General features: G+C 44.6%; 1 protein-coding gene across 1 annotated transcript; it reads right to left on the reverse strand.

Moving 5' to 3' along the window:
• Window positions 1-694: 694 nt before the first annotated feature.
• Window positions 695-1,893, reverse strand: LOC131597475 (E3 ubiquitin-protein ligase RSL1-like). The gene is made up of 2 exons (XM_058870172.1): window positions 1,094-1,893; window positions 695-938 (listed from the first exon to the last, which is right to left on the reverse strand). The coding sequence occupies exons 1-2, from the start codon at window positions 1,891-1,893 to the stop codon at window positions 695-697; spliced, it is 1,044 nt and encodes a 347-aa protein (XP_058726155.1).
• Between the last annotated feature and the right edge of the window lie 18,017 nt (window positions 1,894-19,910).

The raw sequence follows: 19,910 nt of genomic DNA on the forward strand, positions 1-19,910 counted from the left end.
ATTGAATATTCCTATTTATAAAACTACTTATTACTTTAGTCACTTAAAAAGTATGGACAACTTCTCTACCCATGACAAAAAAATGGATACTGTATCTTCAACCAATCACAAAGGTCCATTTAATTTTAACACATATAATTAATTATAAAATAGTACATATTTTTGTTGTTTCCAAAAAAATTTACATTGAAGGTAACTCTACCCAACTTTTTAAGATGGGTAGATAAGAATTCCTCAAAAAGTATTCCAAAAATTTCACATCAAATAAATAGCCATCACCCAACTAGCCACAACAATTTATGTATCATATTTCCAAATCACGACACTTGCCAAGTCAAGGTTCCTTCATCAAATATTGGCAAAACAATAGACATTAAAGAAAACTCAAAACTTGCATTACAAAATTTACTTAAGCAGAAGACAAGGTCAATATAAATACTAACGCGCTATAACACTGAAATTTATAGAGTAGCATACTATTTCAGAATCAAATATTCAACTAATTTCAAAATCAAATATTCAACTAATTTCAAAATCACAAAATCTATCAAAATAAATATAGGTAAAAAAAACTTTTTTGTTTTCCAATTGGTTAGATTTAACAAAGCACAGACACTGAGACACAACGGGTATAGAATGTTGTTTCTTCCACCAGTCAAAACTATACCGGAAAGACTCTAGAGAGAGTCTGTTCCTATCGTCGTCGACCCGGATAGAAGGAGCCCCCATAAGAATAAGTTCCACCAGTCCCATATTTTCCTGTGTAAACACCATAAGGAGTTTGTTGTTGTTGACCCGAATAGTTGAGATAACTATTAGAGACAGTTGTTCCGTGAAAAACCGGTGTAGGTTGTTGGGGAGTTCCATTACAAGTGCACCTGCCAGGAGCAGTGCGAGTGTAGGTTCCTCCACACTTGTAACAAAAACTACACTGACACCTACAAAAAAAGTTAAAAATTTTGAAATTTCTTTCTAGATGAAATAAACATGAACATATATAGCTATACAATGGTTGATTGATAGCTAGTTGTTTAAATTGATGATTGAAAGACGAAATCATAAAGCAAGAGATCAGATCAAATAAGAAAGAAACCTGCATCTCATGATGTTGCAGCCCATTGTTCTGGCAACATAAATTTTGCAATTAGGGCATCGCCTCCAGTGCTTATTCTGTGCGAGGCGCACCAACATAATATCTTCTTTCTCCCTCTCGCCCGCTTTCAGCTTCTGGAACTCGCTGCATTTGATTCCATCATGCCACGGAACCTTACATTGTGCACAGAACATCCTATTACAATTAGGGCATTCTGAATTTGTAACCGCCTCGGTTTCGTCATTGATCAAAAGAGCAGAGCAGTTTGCAAAGGGACAGTAGAATTTCTGCGAAGCATTGATCAAAGCCTCGCACAAACCTTTACTCCACTTTTCAAAAACCTCAGCCGGAAGAATAGTCCGGCAAATCTGCGCTTCCAATGAACCTTTGCATTCGGGAACTGGACATGAGATGTTGACGATGTTATCTTCAAGCTTGGAACCGATGTAATTTGCGACGCAGTCAGAGCAATACGCGTGAGAGCAGCCGCTGATGTAGAAAGCTTCCTTCATTGTTTTAGTGTCCGTGCAGATTTCGCAGACGAACGGAATGTTACTTGAATTTGAAGACTCTCCTTTTTCGAAAATTCTTTTGCGTTTCCTTAAAAAAGTGTTCTTAGGAATGAAATCGAGGACCTTAATGTCGTCGTCTTCTTCGTCAGAAAGGTTGATGACGGAAGAGATGGTTGCAGCAGAGATGGTTCGCTTGTTGTATGAGCGGAAAGAGTCGAGGTCGATTACCTCCGGTGTTGAAGGTTGAACTCGATTCCTTCTTCTCCTTGGAGTAGCTTCCGAAGCCATTGGAATTAGAATTCACTGCACTAGGGTTTCTGAAGCATTAGTCTATGAGAATTCTTGAGTTTGCGGAAATTATACATATTTTAAATTTGAATCTAACCTCTCAGGCATAAATCACGGAAAATTGAGTAAAATCTTTTTATTCCACTTCTACCATTAACAATTTTTTATAAATATTTAGTTACAATATAATCGAGATGACTTTTAATCTTGTTATAAACTATATTAATTGACTCAAGCTCTCAAAGTGTATATGAACTTATTATTTTAAAATATTTTTACTATATATATAAATCATACTCAAAGATTTTTTTTTTTCGAAATTAATAAAGAATATTCAAAGATCTATTTTTTCCCTCTAAATGACAATAATAATACTTATCGATTTGAAATTTATTGTTTCCATATATAAACCATACAAAATAATAGATTATTTTTTATTATTTTTAACCAAATCATAAATTGTTAATTGTGTTAAAAATAAATTATTTCTTATGATTTATTTATATTGAAATCAAATCAATTTGTTGAGTGCTTTGCTTTTTTTTTATGGAATGACACTCCTTTTTTTAATGTGAATATGGGAAAGATAGGAAATTGGGTGTAGTTTGGTTAGCTATTATTTGGGGTATTTGGTTGGTTAGAAATGGAGTTTGTTTTTGGAATGATCCTTGGAACGTCGACAATACCGTGTGGAACATCAAGCTTTTGGTGTGGAAGTGGTCTTTTTGTGGGAATATTACTCATCCCAATTATTCCTTTTACGAGTTTTGTAAGGAACCGGTGTTTTTCCTCTCGTAAGGTTAATTGATTTGTAATTTTCTTTTTGTTTTGGTTGGTTTCCGGTGTAAACGGGTTGGAGAACCCCCTTAGTTCTCCCGTTAATATATATTTCCTTGCTTTCTAAAAAAAAAAATCAATTTGTTAATCCATTATTAATTTTAATTACTTTTAGAGAAAAAAATGATATTTAAGGATGTTTATATATTGAAAAAAATAATAATTTTTAATCTATTAGTAAATTTAATTATTGATTATATTTTAAACAAAAAATTATTACTTTGTATGCTTTATATATTAAAAAATATCAAAATATTAATCAATAAAATTGTTTAATGGACTTTGCATCTACTATTCAAATTTATTGTTTAATGAATTTTATATCAAAATATAAAATCGTTTAAGCAACTATTAGCACTACCTTGTTTGACACGCAGACGTCTCTTTTTGAGTTGTTTGATTTGAAGTCCGAGAAAATAGTTTAACTCCTCCATTAGACTCATTTCAAATTCTTCCTACATTATCTTTGAAAGCTCTTTGACTAAATGCATGTTAGTAGAGCCAAATATGATATGATATATAAACATAAATTTGAACGAGGAGAATATGTTTTCTTTGACGTTTAATGAAAAGCGTTGTATCAACCTTCCCTCTAGAATATCCTTGGTCACGTAAGAACTTACTAATTCGCTCATACCAAGCCCTAGGGGCTTATTTGAGATCATACAAAATTCGTTTTAGTTTAAAGACATGATTAAGATACTCATGATTTTCAAAATCGGAAGGTTGTGAAATATACACTTCTTCATTTATGTATCCATTAAGAAAAGAGCTTTTCACCTCCATTTGAAATAATTTGAATGTTTTGGAACGTGTGAATGCTTGTGAAAGGCATATAGCCTCGAGTCAGGAAATCGGAGCATAAATTTTCTCTTAGTTTATGTCCCCCTCTTGGTTATATCCTTGAGCCACTAGCCGGACTTTGTTCCTTGTTATCACTCTGTTTTGGTCCAATTTAGTTTTAAAATCTCACTTAGTGCCCAATAGCTTAATGATCTCGCGGTGGTGGGACAAGGTCCCACACATCATTTCTTTTAAATTGATTTAACTCATATTGCATGGCCATAAGCCAATGCTCATCACATAGGGTCTCTTTTGCGTTTTTAAGTTCAATTTTTGACACAAATGCAAAGTGATAACATAAATTACTTATCTTAGAGCGTAATGCCTCCAAGATTTTCAATTGCATGGTCCTTCAAAGACCTCCAGGCCAAGGGTAGATCATCCAATTTAGTTGAATTCTCATTATCGTCCTTTTCAGCATCATCATTTTCTTTGTCCTTGGATTTCACCGCTTTAGGTTGATTAGTTTCTTCTTTGGTGTCTTTGAGCATGCCTTCTAAAGATACACCTGCATCATAAAAATAAATACCTTTTTCTGATATTTCTCGGATAAGATTCATCAAGAGTGAAATGCACAGACTCTTCAACAGTAAGTAATCTCTTATTATATACTCTATAAGCTTTGCTTGATTGAGAGTATCCAAGGAAGATACCTTCATTCACTTTCACGTAAAATTTTCAAAGGTTGTCCTTACCGTTGTTCAACAAGAAACACTTACATCCGAAGATGTGAAGATGTGATAAATTTGGTTTTCTATCTTTAAGAAGTTCATAAGGAGTTTTGTTTAAAATAGGATGTATAAGTATCCGATTTAAAACATAACATACCGTGCTTATCGCATCGGTGCAAAAATATTTTTGTAGACCACCTTCATCGATCATAGTTCCTGCCAACTCCTCTAAAACTCTGTTTTTGCGCTCCACTGAAGGTGGAGAAAAACACAAGAAATGGGGGTTTGAATTGTGTTCTTTCATATTTTTAATTTCCCTTTCTATAAATATTTTTCTTCTTTTATACCTCATTCCGTTGGATATGCTTAGATCGTTGTTGCGGAAGAATGTTAGGAATAACACTACATAACCAATGAGATACATGTTCAATTTAACTTCTTAACTCCATCAGAACTTCTAACTTTGCTCTATACAGTTCTGAAGATATTCTGCGCGAATGTTCCAAGTTAAATGGACAATGCAGAAGATAAAAGACACATTCATTTTTATCCTGGTTCACCTTCTCAATAAGGCTACCTCTAGTCCACCCTCCACAAGGTGATTTTGCCACTCTCAATCGAGGACTTAATCCACTATAACCAAACTTGATTACAACTACACAACCAACTATTGTGACTAACTTCCTGCACAGCCAACTGCTGTGACTAACAACCTGCACAAGCTACCCGCGAGTGACTAACCCCTAGATGATGAACCGTTCAGTGATCTTATCAAGATATAACGTTCATCAACCTAGTAACTCTTGCACAAGCCAACTGCTCGTGACTAACCCTGCAATGAATTGTTTAGTGATCTGATCCACAGATATACCATTCATTGACCTCTCTGGACTTCTGACCTTCACTTGGTCTCCAAGAGGATTTCCATAATGACCACACTCACTATCATCTCAAGCTTCTGACCTTTATCTGGTCTCTTAAGGAAACATCAATATGATGCTTCTTAACAAGCAGATTTTTCTTTTTATCTAAGTACATATTTTTTGACACATTGACAAGTGATTACTTCACATGTAAGGATTATCTTTTAGTCTTCTTGTATGTATCTTCTGAACAAGATATGTGCATCTTTGTTGGTAAGCAGAGTAAGAGTATTAACTCCCAGTGTTGAGTGCTTCTTCACTATGATCTTCGTCTTCACTTCATCTCTAAGCAGATTTAGAGCAACAACTCTATTTTAAGTTGCTTCTGATTTGATCTCCATCTTCAGTTCTTTAAGCAGATTCATAGCAACAACTATGTTTTAAGTTGCTTCTTGATTTGATTTCCATCTTCAGCTGTTGATCATGATACTCTTGAAGAGCTAATAACATTTTTATGATCTTAGACATAATTATTACACTGTTGAGCATCAACTCAATGTACATAAGATTTCTAAGCTATTTGAATGTAGACATCATTGATTTTTTCTCATGTATTTTTTAAACACTCATATCTCCCTTCAAATGAACTGCATTGCATGCATGATTTTCTTTTGCTGGAGTCTTTCTTCACATAGGCTTATGGTTTGTGTATAGCAACTCTATTGCTTAATTTCCTACATACTTAGTATGTGTGTTGCCTCTTGTGTATCTTCTGGAGTATGATCTTTCACATCTCACCACACTCTCAAGTTTGAACTTTTGCTCTTTATATAACTTTTGGTGTGTTATCGGTGAAGCATAGCCGTTGAAATCTGTTTGAGAATGGAATTGAATACTTTGTCTCGATTGGATCAGGAATTTCATGTGTTCACGGAAGGATCTTATCTTTAGCGTGATGATTATTGTTGGTAGCGTGTGTCCTTGATTAAAGTTGTTTTTCCAGCGCGCTGCATGTGGGTTGCTTCTTCAATCAACCTTGGGTGTTGTTCTTTTTTAATTGTTGCAACCGTTTTGCTAATGATGATGTTTTTAACGACTTTCCTCTTGATTCTGAACTTTTGTATTTTGTAAGCTGAGATTGTATTTTCTTTACTGGTTCACATGTAACTTTGTTGTTGTTGCTTTTTGTTTGTCACTGTGTTATATGTAACACCCCATTTCTACCCCGGTAATTATTAAGAAAAATCAGAGTTATAAAATTCTTTTTCGACAAACAATTGGAGCATTACAATTCAACTTAACAACACTATCATGCTATCATAGATACATAACACAAATACTCGAATGAAATGAAACGATGTGAATAAACTTTATTAACGTTAAGCAGCGGAACTACATTAATCAACTTCGATGACATATCATCTTTCCAACTTAAAACGAGTTTAACATCAACGATTACTTTTCATGTATAAACATAGTTATTCAATAATAAAACCAAACAACTAAACAACTAGCAGCGACTAAATCTTCATCCTTCAATTACCTGCACATTACCAACATAAGGGTAACATTCAAACAGAAGGGGTGAGATATCAACCAATATAAGCAGGTGTATCATAAACAGTATATTATATCAGGATCATACAAATTTCAACACTTCATAACAGCAACTTAGTAAAGAATCTTGTGCCCCTCATCACAAAACATGCCCCTCATCTTTAATATATGCCCCTCACCTTTAATATATAACACCATGGTTATTTATTGTGTGCCTCTCATCTTTAATATAACACCATGGTTATTATTATAACTAATATAATCATGGTTATTGATGGTACCTGATCAGAAGAACCGTCGTAGGATGCTCGGACTGGATCTTCTAGGAAGGAGGAGGGGGTGTACCTGCAAGGTACTCCGATGCCAAAGTGAGAAGATGAGCAAAGGAGTGCAAGTACTAGCTAAAGGTTAGAAAGAAGTGAATACCTGACCCTCTAGTCAAAGAGGGTATTAATAGCCCCCAGCGCTGGGCCATGATCTCGCTATTGGGTTGGATTCCCAAGCCCAACTAGGAGACTGCCAGGTTTCCTGAGCGGAAATATCGGAGGTGCGTGCATGCCCTCTGTCCTGGTTAACCGCTCCGAAGTTCAAGGGAGACGCGGTCTTTTAGGAGCCACGTGGAATCCGTGCTGTTCGGAGGGTTGGATATGAAGGAGCCCTGCGCGGAGCAGGGTCCTCGGCAACGAAGGTCTCCGTGGGGAATGTTAGTGCCGAGCGCTGGCTCGCGGGGAGCATACGATCATGCCGGGCGCCACATGCTACGGGGATACGGGGCGGCCGAGCATGTCTAAGGTGGGCATCCTAGGTGCAGAAGAGGGTCATGGAGGAACGTGGGCCTCTGAGGTTTACAGGGCCGAAACTATATTGGGCCTAACCGTGGCCCAGTCCAGAACAGGAGCCCCCCAAGTCGGAGCTTTCTGGTCAAGAAGCTGTGACTTTGCTTATGCTCGGACCCATGACCTTGGAAATGCCCGGCGAGATGGCTCCTCGTCAATCAGATGTGCCCGGAGGAACAGCCTGTGGAGGGGGCGAAACGTCGCGCGTGGGTGACACGCGCTGACGTGGCATAGGTAATAATGGCCTAGGGTCTAGGAAGCGGCGCTTGTCAGGAGAGGTGACGCTTCGCCTTCCGAGCCCTTTCCCTATAAAAGGGGGAGAATTCTCTCATTTGGGAGTTTTCCTCTCTCTGTTTACTTGCTCGGCTTCAGACAGGCGTTCCTCGGAAGATATTCTTCCAGCTTGTTCAACATACTGTTCGTTACGACAGTCGTCGTCTACCGAAGAGTTCCCCCAGTCATCGTCATCATGTCTTCACGTAATTTTGTTTCCCTCTTCGTTGCTTTATTCTTTTTCTTAGGGTTTGTGTGCTTTATTTTCGCGGTCTTCGTCATCAACGTAGGCTGGGTCCGACGAGCGGTCGTTGCTTCCTCCTCGGGTTATCTAAGCGATGCCCGGGGGTTAGCGTGGGTCGGTGGACCAGATGATGTTGGCGTTAGACCGTCGTGCCTGTTTAGATAAGATTTTTCGTTGTCGTGTCACGTCATTTTGTGAGTCCTCGGCTGACGGGCGTCTTTCCTCGATGGGGGTTTAGCCGGGGGCTCCGCCGCTCCTACTCTACCCTTTCGCTTGTATTGCGGTGGAAGGGTGGATTTGATGAACTGTCGAATTCACTTTCTCCCTTCTGCGTGCAGGTGGATCTGATTCGAGCGCCAGCTCGGAGTCCAGCTCGGAATCTGATTCGTGGAGTAGCGAGTTGGACGACTCGACGGCCACTAGCTCCGATGTTGAGATCATCGAGGATCAAAACTCACCCTCTCTGGTCGACAATGACCATGTTGATTCTCCGGGTTCGGACGCCGAGGGAGGGGTTTCCCCAATGCCCTTGTTCAGTTACGAATGTACGGTTGCGCTCGACTGGATAGCTGACGAAGCCTTGACGGTCGCTTCTCGATACACCGAGTCTTTAGACGGGGCCTTCAAAGAAGTTGAGGTTTTGGGAGAGGGTGAAGCGCCGAATTACCAAGTGATTTGCCCGTCTCAAGACGAGCGCATATGCTCTCGGTTCAACGGGGATGGCTTTGCGATGTACGAATATGTGTTCAAGGAGCTCGGCTTCCGATTGCCCTTCTCCGATTTTCAGAAATCGATGATGGCGTTTCTAGGTTTGGCGCCGTCCCAATTGCATCCGAATGCTTTTGCTTTTATGCGAGCATTCGAGATTGTCTGTAACTATTTGGGTATTGGCGCCACGACCGCATTGTTCGGCCGGTGTTTTCGTGTCCAAAGGCAGGCGGCAGACGGGCGATATAGCTGGGTCTCGTTCAGAAATGCCGAGCGGAAACTCTTCGGGATGTACACTGATTCTGTGAAAGGCTTCAAGGACCGGTACTTTGTCGTCCGTCCGCTCAGCCGGACGGCTTATTCTGAGGTGTCGGATCTTGTGGTCGTTCGTGATGTCGACGGGGAGATAATGAGGGGCGAGGACGGACAGGTAGCAAGGGAATTCTGTACGAGATTCCCGTTTTTCTGGTGGAAAGGTCACTTCTCGCCCCCCCCCCCCGCGAAACATTATGTTTGGGAAGATGGGGATCTGGACGAGCAGGACACAGAGTCATACTCGGTCCTCTGCAAATACGTAGACAGCTTTACTATGTCTCAGTGGGTGACGAAGAATGGGAATCCCGTGTTGGACGAGAATGGTGTGCCGGTTGTGGAGCAGCGGCCTATTAACACTAAGGCTTTGTTATCTTGCCGAACTCCCGAGGAGACTCGGGCGTTGTTAGGTCGTGTCCATTCGCCCTGCTTTTCCTTTTCTGTCCAGTGTTTTTGCTAACTCATTTGGTTTCTTTTTTATTTGCAGATGCCATGTCGGAGAAGGAGGACACGGTCCTGAAGATGGCTCTGGACGCGAAGAGGAAAAGTCAGAAGAAGAGTCGGGGAACCGGTGCTGCAGAGAACTCGGCCTCGGCAGGCTCTCCTCGGGTAAACTTATATGAGAGGTCTCCCAAGAGGTCTCGTCCTACCGAGGGGGGACGCCATGAGCCGTCGAACCTGGGTTCCGAGCGTGCCTTTGTATTGCCTCCTTGCTATAAGGATGGAGGTTATTTTGAGAAGTTCCCCCTGGTTACCTCTCCGGATGAAGCTCGTCGGATCGGTGAGATGGACCCCCCGTCCCTTCAGAAACAGCTGGCGTGCGACAGCGCCGCCGTGATGAGGGTCTTGGGGATGGCCCAAATGTTAGCCAATGGTGGCTCGGGCTCGACCGAGGCCCTGAAGAAGGCGGAGGCGGCTAAGAAGGCTGCTGAGGACAAGATGAAGACCATGGAGGCCGATCGCAAGGAGTTGAAGAAGAAGATCGATGCGGTTCTGAAGCAGAAGGACGGGGAGATTGCGGCGGAGAAGAAAAAGCTTGCCGACCTTCAGCTTGAGTGGGCTCCCTCGGCTGACGAGTTGCCGGACGTGGCTGCTCTGCAGTCTAGGGCTGAGTTTGTGGAGAAGATAGATAGCCTGAAAATAAGCCTCGCCGACATGGCCGAAGTCGGGTTCGACCGTGCAGTTCGTCAGCTGAAATTTCTGAACCCTGGCCTGAAGGAGGATAATATTGGGCTTTCTTCGAAGATTGTGGACGGCGTGTTAGTGCCCGAGTCTCCTGGGAGTGAAGAGTAGATAGTGTGGTCCTGGGCCTGCGTGCCTGTCTTCTTCGGCCTGCGTGCCATTTTATGTTTTGTTGGGTTATGCCCGGATTACTTTTGGGGGCCTGCGTGCCCGGTATTTTGATTGTAACCTTTGGACATCGCCGACCAACTTGGTCGGCAGCTTTAATGTTTTATCATCTTCCTTGCTTATATCTATTTATTTGCACCTTCAAAGTGTTATCGTTGTATGCTAGCATCTTGATAACTTTTCTGTTGTGCTCGTAAGCCGAGGTATTTCCTTCATACTTAGGATATTTTTCGATTTTAATCGGTTACGCTCGGGTACGCCGGGGACGCACTCCGTTACGTTGTTTTTGGTAACTGCTGACTTATGCTCGGATACGCCGAAGAGTTACCTCTATACTTGTGATATTATTGGTTTTTATGGACTATGCTCGGCCTAGATTGATTTCCCGGGCGTGTTGAGTACGGTCCGGGTGCGCAGAGCAGGTGTGCGCTGATAGCGAGTACGAGACCGTGATTGGGGCCAAGTTCTCGCGGCGTGAACGATCCCATCGCGAGCTGGGGTTCTGCCGTGCAGGTACTTCCACGGAGGGTCTAGGTGTAGAGTCTTCCGTGTAGTCGGTCCTCTCATTGTGTGGCGAAATTCGACCGTTGCTATCGTGGAGTCCTCGCGTTCGTACCGATGACGCGGGTCCCTGCCCGGCTAGCACCCGTGTTAGATACGGGTGTCCGGGGGCGTTAGGTTGGGTCTAATTGTAATAACGTCTGAGTTTTTCAGCGTTCCAAGGCCGAGCAAGTTTTACTCCGAGGAGATCCTCGAGGTAGTAGGCGTCGTTCTCGGTTTTATCGTAAACTCGGTACGGGCCTTCCCAATTCGGGGCTAGTTTACCCTCGCGCGAATCCTTCATATTTCTGCGAAGCACTAGGGCGCCGACTTCGAATTCGCGCTTGATAACTTTGGTATTGTAGCGGAGAGCTATATGTTGTTTTAACTTTGCTTCTCGGAGGGAAGATCCTGTTCGGATCTCCTCGACCATGTCGAGCTCTTCCCTCATAGCCTCGTCGTTGAGCTCCTCTTCGAGGGGTGACTCGGTGCATTGAGAAGGTTCTCGGATTTCCACGGGGATCACGGCTTCGGTGCCGTAGGTTAGCCTAAACAGAGTTTCGCCCGTGCTCGAGTGGGGGGTTGTCCTATATGCCCAAAGTACACTATGTAGTTCTTCGACCCAAGCTTTTTTGGCTTCGCCGAGTCTCCTCTTTAGTCCTCGGAGGATGACTCGGGTGGCTGCCTCGGCTTGCCCGTTCGTCTGAGGATGCTCAACTGAAGTGAAGTGTTGCTTCGTGCCGAGCTTGGCCACAAACTCTTGGAACTTTCTGTCAGTGACTATAGCCTGAGGTACCCCGAACCAAGCGAGTATGTTTCGTTTGTAGAAACGGAGCACGTTTAGAGACGTGATCTTGGCGAGCGCTTCGGCTTCTATCCATTTCGTGAAGTAATTGACGCGACCACGAGATATTTATTTTGGTACGAGCCGACCGGGAATGGTCCGAGGAGGTCCATTCCCCAGGTGGAGAAAGGCCAAGGTGATGATAGAGATTTAAGTTCGTTAGGGGGAGCCAAGTGCATGTCGGCATGACGCTGGCATTTGTCGCATTTACGGACATGTTCTTTGGCGTCTTGTTGCATGGTCGGCCAATAGTAGCCGGCTCTGAGGGCTTTCCTCGCTAGTGATCGGCCGCCGAGATGCTGGCCGTTAATCCCCTCGTGGAGCTCTTGGAGTATCTCAGATGCTTGCGATGTGTCGACACATTTAAGGAGAGGGATGGAGAAGCCTCGTCGGTATAGTTTGTTCTCGATGACCGTGTACGAGCAGGCTCGTCTCTTGATAGTTGAAGCTTCCTTCGCGTCGGCAGGTAGTTCGTCCTTGGTGAGGAAGTTATATACCGGGGTCATCCAGCAATGGTCGTCTCCGATAGCGAATACTTGCAAAGCTTGCGCATTTTTGCTTATGCTTGGTCTGGGTAAGATTTCTTGGATTATCGACTTGTTTCCGCCTTTCTTTCTCGTACTCGCAAGTTTGGATAATATGTCGGCACGCGAGTTATGCTCCCGGGGAATGTGCTCGACGTCTGCCTTTGAGAATTTTTTCATTTTCTCTCTGACGAGAGTGAGATACTCGGCCAGTGTGTCGTTTTTTGCTTGGTAATCGCCGCTGACTTCGGAAGCAACAAGCTGGGAGTCGGTGTAAATCATGACCTCTCGAACTCCTACATCCTCGGCAAGACGTAAGCCTGCTAGGAGAGCTTCGTACTCGGCCTGGTTGTTCGACGTGGTAAAAGATAAGAACAAGGATACTTCGATGATGAGTCCCTCGTCATTCTCTAGGATAATGCCGGCTCCACTTCCCGAGGTGCTCGAAGCGCCGTCCACGTAGATGGTCCATTTGTTTTCGGTGGGGGTCGGGCAGCTGGAAATAGAGGTCATCTCGGCCACGAAATCAGCGAGCGCTTGAGCTTTTAGTGCCTTCCTGCCCTCGTATTGTATGTCGAATTCGGACAGCTCGAGGGACCATCTTAGCATTCTCCCAGCCATGTCTGGTCGGCTGAGAAGTTGTTTGATGGGTTGGTCTGTCCGGACGACGATGGTATGGGCGAGGAAGTAATATCTCAGCCTCCTAGCAGCTGTTATTAGGGCCAGTGCGACCTTCTCTATTTGTTGATACCGCACCTCGGGCCCTTGTAGGGCTTTGCTCGTGAAGTATACCGGCTTCTGCCCGTCTTCAGCTTCTTGGATCAAGGCCGCGCTGGCTGCCTCGTTTGAGACGGCCAGGTAGAGATAAAGGATCTCGTTGCTATCTGGTCGGGAGAGGACAGGCGGCCTGGAGAGAACTTGTTTGAGGTGGGACAGCGCTTGCTCGCATTCCTCGGACCATTCAAAGGTTGCTTCTTTCCGAAGTAACTTAAAGAATGGGAGGGCATGCTGAGCGGATTTCGCGACGAAGCGGGATAGTGTCGTGAGCATTCCGTTTAGTACTTGGATAGATTTTTTATTGACGGGGGTAGGGAGTTCTGAGAATGCTCGGAATTTATCGGGATTGGCTTCTATTCCTTGCTCGGTCAGATAGAAACGGAGGAATTTGCCCGCCCGTACTCCGAAGGTGCATTTCTCGGGGTTGAAACGCATCTTGCAGGATCGGGCCTGCTTGAACACCCGTTCAAGGTGCGTTGTGTGGTCGGCGTCTTCTCGAGATTTGACGATCATGTCGTCCATATATACCTCGAGGGTGTCGCCGATCTCTCCCCAGAAAACCTTGTTCATCATCCGCTGGTACGTAGCTCCGGCATTCTTGAGTCTGAACGGCATTACGTTATAGTAATAGTTGCCCGACTCGGTCATGAATGCCGTGCATTGCTTGTCGCATCTCGCCATGGGAATTTGGTTGTAACCTGAATAAGCATCCATAAACGATAACAATTTATAGCCGACCGAGATGTCGACCAGTCTATCAATATTAGGCAAAGGATAAGCATCTTTGGGGCATGCCTAGTTAACTTCGGTATAATCAACGCACATTCTCCATTTTCCATTAGATTTTTTGACAAGTACAACGTTTGAGAGCCAAGTTGAATACTTGGCCTCGGAAATAAAATTTGCCTCTAGGAGGTCTTTTACAGCTTTCTCGGCAGCCTCCGCTTTCTCGGGAGACTGCCGACGCCTACGTTGAACTACTGCCTTCACGGCTGGGTCGATGGAGAGGTGGTGGCAGGCGACCTCAGGGTTGAGTCCAGGCATTTCCGCTGCACTCCAGGCGAACAAGTCGGCGTTGGCCTGAAGACATGCTACGAGCTGCTTCCTAGGAAGATCTGGGATGTCCTTGCCGATCTTTACCGCTTTGTCGGGGTTGTCGCCCAGCGGGATGAGGTCGAAGTCTCCGTCTGGGATGGGCCTGACGGGATGAGTTGCATTCGACCTTCTTTCTTCGGCATTCTTCAGCTCTTCGTCAGTGAACCGAGCGTCCAAGTCGATGGAGCTGACGTTCGGTGGATGTTGATCTTCCTGAGGATGAATGTCTTCTACCCTCGGCTTTTTGTTTGGATCTGATGGAGGGGCAATCAGCTGCAACCCCTTCACGGAGGCGTCGAAAATCCTTCTGGCCGCTTCGATGTCTGCGTTGATGGTGACCACTCGTCCTCGCTTTGTGTAAAACTTCATCTTGAGGTGCACGGTGGAGGGGACGACAGTGAGCTCGGCCAGAGTAGGACGTTCGATGATGCAGTTGTAGAGAGTCTTGCAGTCGATTACCAAGAATCTTGTCTTGACCTGCCTGGATGCTTCCTCTTCCCCGAAAGTGACGATCAGTTCGACGTATCCCCACGGCTTGGTGGTAGCACCGTTGAAGCCTTGGAGATCGGAACCCACATAGGGAGTGAGATGCGAGTCGTCCAGCTGGAGTGTCCGGAACAGGTGAGAATACATGATGTCGACCGAGCTGCCTTCGTCGACCAGGACTCGTCGGACGTCAAAATTCGCCATTCTGGCTCGGACCAGCAAAGGAATTGTGGCGTTCGGGGCGCCGCCCGGCAATTCTTCCAAGTAGAAAGTGATCGGGTCCGATTTCCCTCTAAACTTCCGCAGAGTTGGGGCGAGATCCGAATTGGCGCTGATCAGCTCATCGAATTTTCTCTTTACCGAGCTGATAGTGAGGGAGCCGGGGTCACTGCCGTTGGAGATAACCATTGCGGCCGGGAAATGCTCCCAGGTGCTGAAGGTAGTCATCACGCCGACTGAAGGGATGAAGTCTTCCGGTCGGGTTACGGACAGCGCGACTTGCAGCGGTGTGCTGTCAGGTGAGTTCCCCTCGTCAGAGTTCCGAGGGACATCTCTTCGGGAAGGTTCTCCCTTCATCGTGTATTTTGATAGGCGGCCCTCTTTGATCAGGGTCTCTATGGCATCTTTGAGATGTATGCATTCATCGGTCAGATGCCCGTGACTCTTGTGGTACTTGCAGTATTTGGACTTGTCTGTCCCCGGTCTTGTAAGATTTGGCATCGGGGGCCTGATGCTAGAGTTCTTGAACTCGTTGCTCTGGCAGTCGGCCAGGATTTTCTCCCGCGAGGCGTTCAAAGGAGTGTAGTCGTTGAACCGTCCTGCCGGTCCTCTGCGCTCTTTGGCGTCTCGGGACCTGTCGTCCCTCCTTTTGTCTTGTCCTCGGCGTGATCCTGGATCATCGAGGTTTGAGCTGCGAGCAGCGTCACTGCCCCTCGAGGCTTTGATCGCGGCTGCTTCGCCTTCTTCAAAGTCGATGAACGCCTTTTCTTTACGGAGGAGGGCGTTCATCGAGTGCACCTTCTCAATCTTAATGGCCTTCTTGAAGTCACTACCGGGGAGTAGTCCTCGCTCCAAGAGGTATCTCTTCATGTAGTCGGCCGTCTGCACTTGGACGGCCTCCTTGTTGAACCTTTCGAGGTAATTCCGAAGAGGTTCGTTAGGTCCTTGTATCACGGCCTCGAGATTGGCTTCCGATTTCGGTTGTCGTCGGGAGGCTGTGAAGTGGCTCAAGAAGAGTTCTTTGAGCTCGGTCCAGGAATGGATGGAGTTCGGACGGAGGTTCCTGTACCAATTCATCGCTCCCTTCCTGAGGATGGTCGGGAAGATGGGCACTTGATTGAGCCTCTGACGACGTGATAGTCCATGACCGCTTCGATGCTCCGAATATGGTCGTCGGGGTCACTGGTTCCGTCGTATTGGTCCAATACTGGCGGTTTTTCCATCCCCCGAGGGAGGTGGGCTCTCCGGATACTGCCGGACAAAGGGCTGCGGAAGTCCTCCTCGTCACTTGGTCCTGGCGAGGTGTAGTGCCTGTCTCGCCGGGGTCTTCCTTGGTTGTCGTCCGAACTGGTACGGTTGTCCCGAGGGGGACGCTCGCCAGGTTTCGGCGCAGCTTTGGAAGGGCCCCAATGATCCTATTCGGGGGAGGGGCTTCTCGCTTCAGTGGCTTCTAGCCTCTGGTTCTTCCTGCTCTTTCTTGGCGGAGAGCGGGAACATGTCCTCCGGCGGCGATATCTTCTTCGTGGAGACCTTGAAGAGGAAGGGGAACGCCGGCGGTATCTCCTTGGCGGTGAGCGCGAGGAGGAATAGGAGCGTGACCGGTAGTGCTTCCTCGGAGGGGAGCGACGTCGTCGCTGTCTTTCCAGCTCGTGAATTCGGTCGTCTTGAATTCGGAGGAGGCTGTTTGTCAATTGTATTTCTTTGAGCAGGCGGACGGTGATGGGGTCAGCGTCCTCGGGAATGTTGAGCGGCTCCTCTTCTTCTCCATGACGGGATCTCCGCCTTTCAGAGGTGTGGGTGAATGAGGAAGAAGCCTGCCCGTCTCTGGGGTCGGTCTCATTCACATTCTGGGCATGTTCTGGCCCATTGTGTGTTCGGAGTTGCTCGTTACCCCCGTTTTGAGCGTGTCCCTCGGGAAGAACTTGGTCAACATTCTGAACCTGTTGGAGGCCCTGCAGCTGTTTGGATGCTATGGATCTTCTGCCTCCTAGGTGGTGAGGTCTCATGCCCGGGCCTTCTCTTCCCGGCGGGGGTATGCCGATTTCCTCCCTGCCGACGACGATTCGCCCCCTCGCGGGTGGACTCGTCAATTTAGGTGTTGCAGGTGGAAAGGATCAGCACTTGGGATGTTGTTGTTGTTGTCAGCCATGACAATTGGTAAAGGATTAGCTTTGATCTTTGTTTGTTAAAGACGGGGAAGCAAGATTCCCACAGACGGCGCCACTGATCGTACCTGATCAGAAGAATCGTCGTAGGCTGCTCGGACTGGATCTTCTAGGAAGGAGGAGGGGGATGTACCTGCAAGGTACTCCAATGCCAAAGTGAGAAGATGAGCAAAGGAGTGCAAGTACTAGCTAAAGGTTAGAAAGAAGTGAATACCTGACCCTCTAGTCAAAGAGGGTATTTATAGCCCCCAGCGCTGGGCCATGATCTCGCTATTGGGTTGGATTCCCAAGCCCAACTAGGAGACTACCAGGTTTCCTGAGCGGAAATATCGGAGGTGCGTGCATGCCCTTTGTCCTGGTTAACCGCTCCGAAGTTCAAGGGAGACGCGGTCTTTTAGGAGCCACGTGGAATCCGTGTTGTTCGGAGGGTTGGATATGAAGGAGCCCTGCGCGGAGCAGGGTCCTCGGCAACGAAGGTCTCCGTGGGGAATGTTAGTGCCGAGCGCTGGCTCGCGGGGAGCATACGATCATGCCGGGCGCCACATGCTACGGGGATACGGGGCGGCCGAGCATGTCTAAGGTGGGCATCCTAGGTGCAGAAGAGGGTCATGGAGGAACGTGGGCCTCTGAGGTTTACTGGGCCGAAACTATATTGGGCCTAACCTTGGCCCAGTCCAGAACAGTTATTATTAATTTACTAGGTGGATACTATGTAGTGATCATATAACACATGTGACGTTCAGCACAACTAAAGTGTACCGTCCGTCACTATATACATATACTAATTAACTTAGTTAAATTAATCAATTCAATGTTCATATACCTCTATATCAAAAGACTTCTAGATAATATATTAATTAACATATTAACAACTATTATTAAAATTATCATTACAATTAGTAATTACACTAAATGAATTACTAGGTATAATTATTTACACTATTGGGCCATAAGTTGTGCCCCTCGTCACAATAAGGTGACCGTCATCACCAAAGGTGTGCTGCTCGACACCCCTTCCTTACCATTCCCTGGCACTTATTACAGAGATGGTGCGATTTGATTATTCTTATTATTTTTTTACCGATCTCAGTCTTAGGAGAAAGATACATTCTTCAGAGAGAAATAAAAAAATTTTGAAAGGCAGGACCTCCGTCAAAAGTGTGCCTCTCGGTACATTCATTCTTGCCGTCCGTCTCAATTGTTTTTTTTATAATTTCTTCGAGTTACCGTTGCTCAAACCCAGACCAACACAACGTTTAATCACAACAACGTAATTACTATATCAACATCAACGTAGGGTAATTTTCCATACAAATTTATTGATAGAACAAACTTTCACTAAATCAAATATCACATAGACTACAAACAATATCATGGGTCAGTTTATACAACCCACCCCACATACGATTTATCATAAACCTGGTTATAGAGATTAAACCTCACCTTTACCTAGATTTACCTGGATTTACGATCTCTCTATAATCTTTCCCGTCGATTATGAGCTTTTCCATTGCTTCCAATTTGTGCTCTACAACTTTTTCTCCTATGGCGTCCTACATGACTTTTTCTCCCTCTTCTATGCAGCCTCTTTGTTCCTGTCTCTTTCTCCAAACCATATTCTTCTTCCAATTCTATTCCCAAATAAATAGTATAATTTTCTTTAGTCACTTAATAAACTTAAATGGACCTAAGTGACATACCTCCTTATTACTTCACGACACTACAAATTAAGCCAAACATCATTTCTAAGCTTATTAATAAAATAATACTTCGACATAATTCCACCAAATTAAATCCGATTATTTTTCATGTCAACTTAATAAAATAATTCTGACTTCGACGATAAAATTCGAATTAAAAACAAATAGTCCAATATTAATAATAATATTATTTCTAATATTATTTATTCGACATAAATCAACTTATTAATTCTCTGACTATCCGAATAAAATCTGACTTTAACTTAATAATTCAAATACGCCTCTTAAAATAATTCCGACAAGTTCAATAATTCTCAAACTTCGTTTAAATCCAATAATTAAATCCTTAATTAATTTAATTAACCAATTAATTAAATTCGGATCGTTACAACTCTCCCCCATTTAGGATATTTTCGTCCTCGAAAATCTATCCGACTCAACCATCCTCAACTTCGCTTCCAACTTTCTAGTCCTCGATCGCGTTTGGCAACACGCCAACTACTACTTTTTCGTCATAACATCAACTCGACAATATTTAAATCTAATACATACCTACTAATCATGCAACACCTTCGCGGCATAACCGTTAGTAACTCATCGGACATAGCAACTTTTTAAGTATCAATCATTCCTATCATACTTATACTCGGATATACCATCTCACATCATTATTCCAGCAACATTTTCAACACTAAAACACCTATACCCTTCTTATTTCCATACACAGGTGTCATTCACTAACGAAACACCAACAATCCCATTCATCCCATGGTATCACTTGCATAGTAGCATCAGTAGAGCCAACTTAATTAACTTCATAATATCTTAGAGTATTACTCATCATCTACTATAACCAACAACAACATTACTGCAACGGAACTAAAATTATTACAACGCCAACTTAATAATATAACTCGACTAATTACCAACAACTAAACGAACATCCTTATATAGTCAACACAATTTACGAGAAACACCATACTCTGTCACATCATGCTTCATATGCGCAACTCTGATCATCCATCTTAATTCACCGTCCTCACTAGAGTTTCTGTCAACTTATATGGTCTTCCAGCTTCAATCAAGTTTCAGACTTTCTTAAAGATTTATCACTTTACGCACCATCAAGATAGCAAGATAAGTCCATACGATCCAACACGGTTTCGTTCACTA

The sequence above is a fragment of the Vicia villosa genome, linkage group LG4 (genome assembly GCF_029867415.1).
Source record: "Vicia villosa cultivar HV-30 ecotype Madison, WI linkage group LG4, Vvil1.0, whole genome shotgun sequence".
Lineage (NCBI taxonomy): Eukaryota > Viridiplantae > Streptophyta > Magnoliopsida > Fabales > Fabaceae > Vicia > Vicia villosa.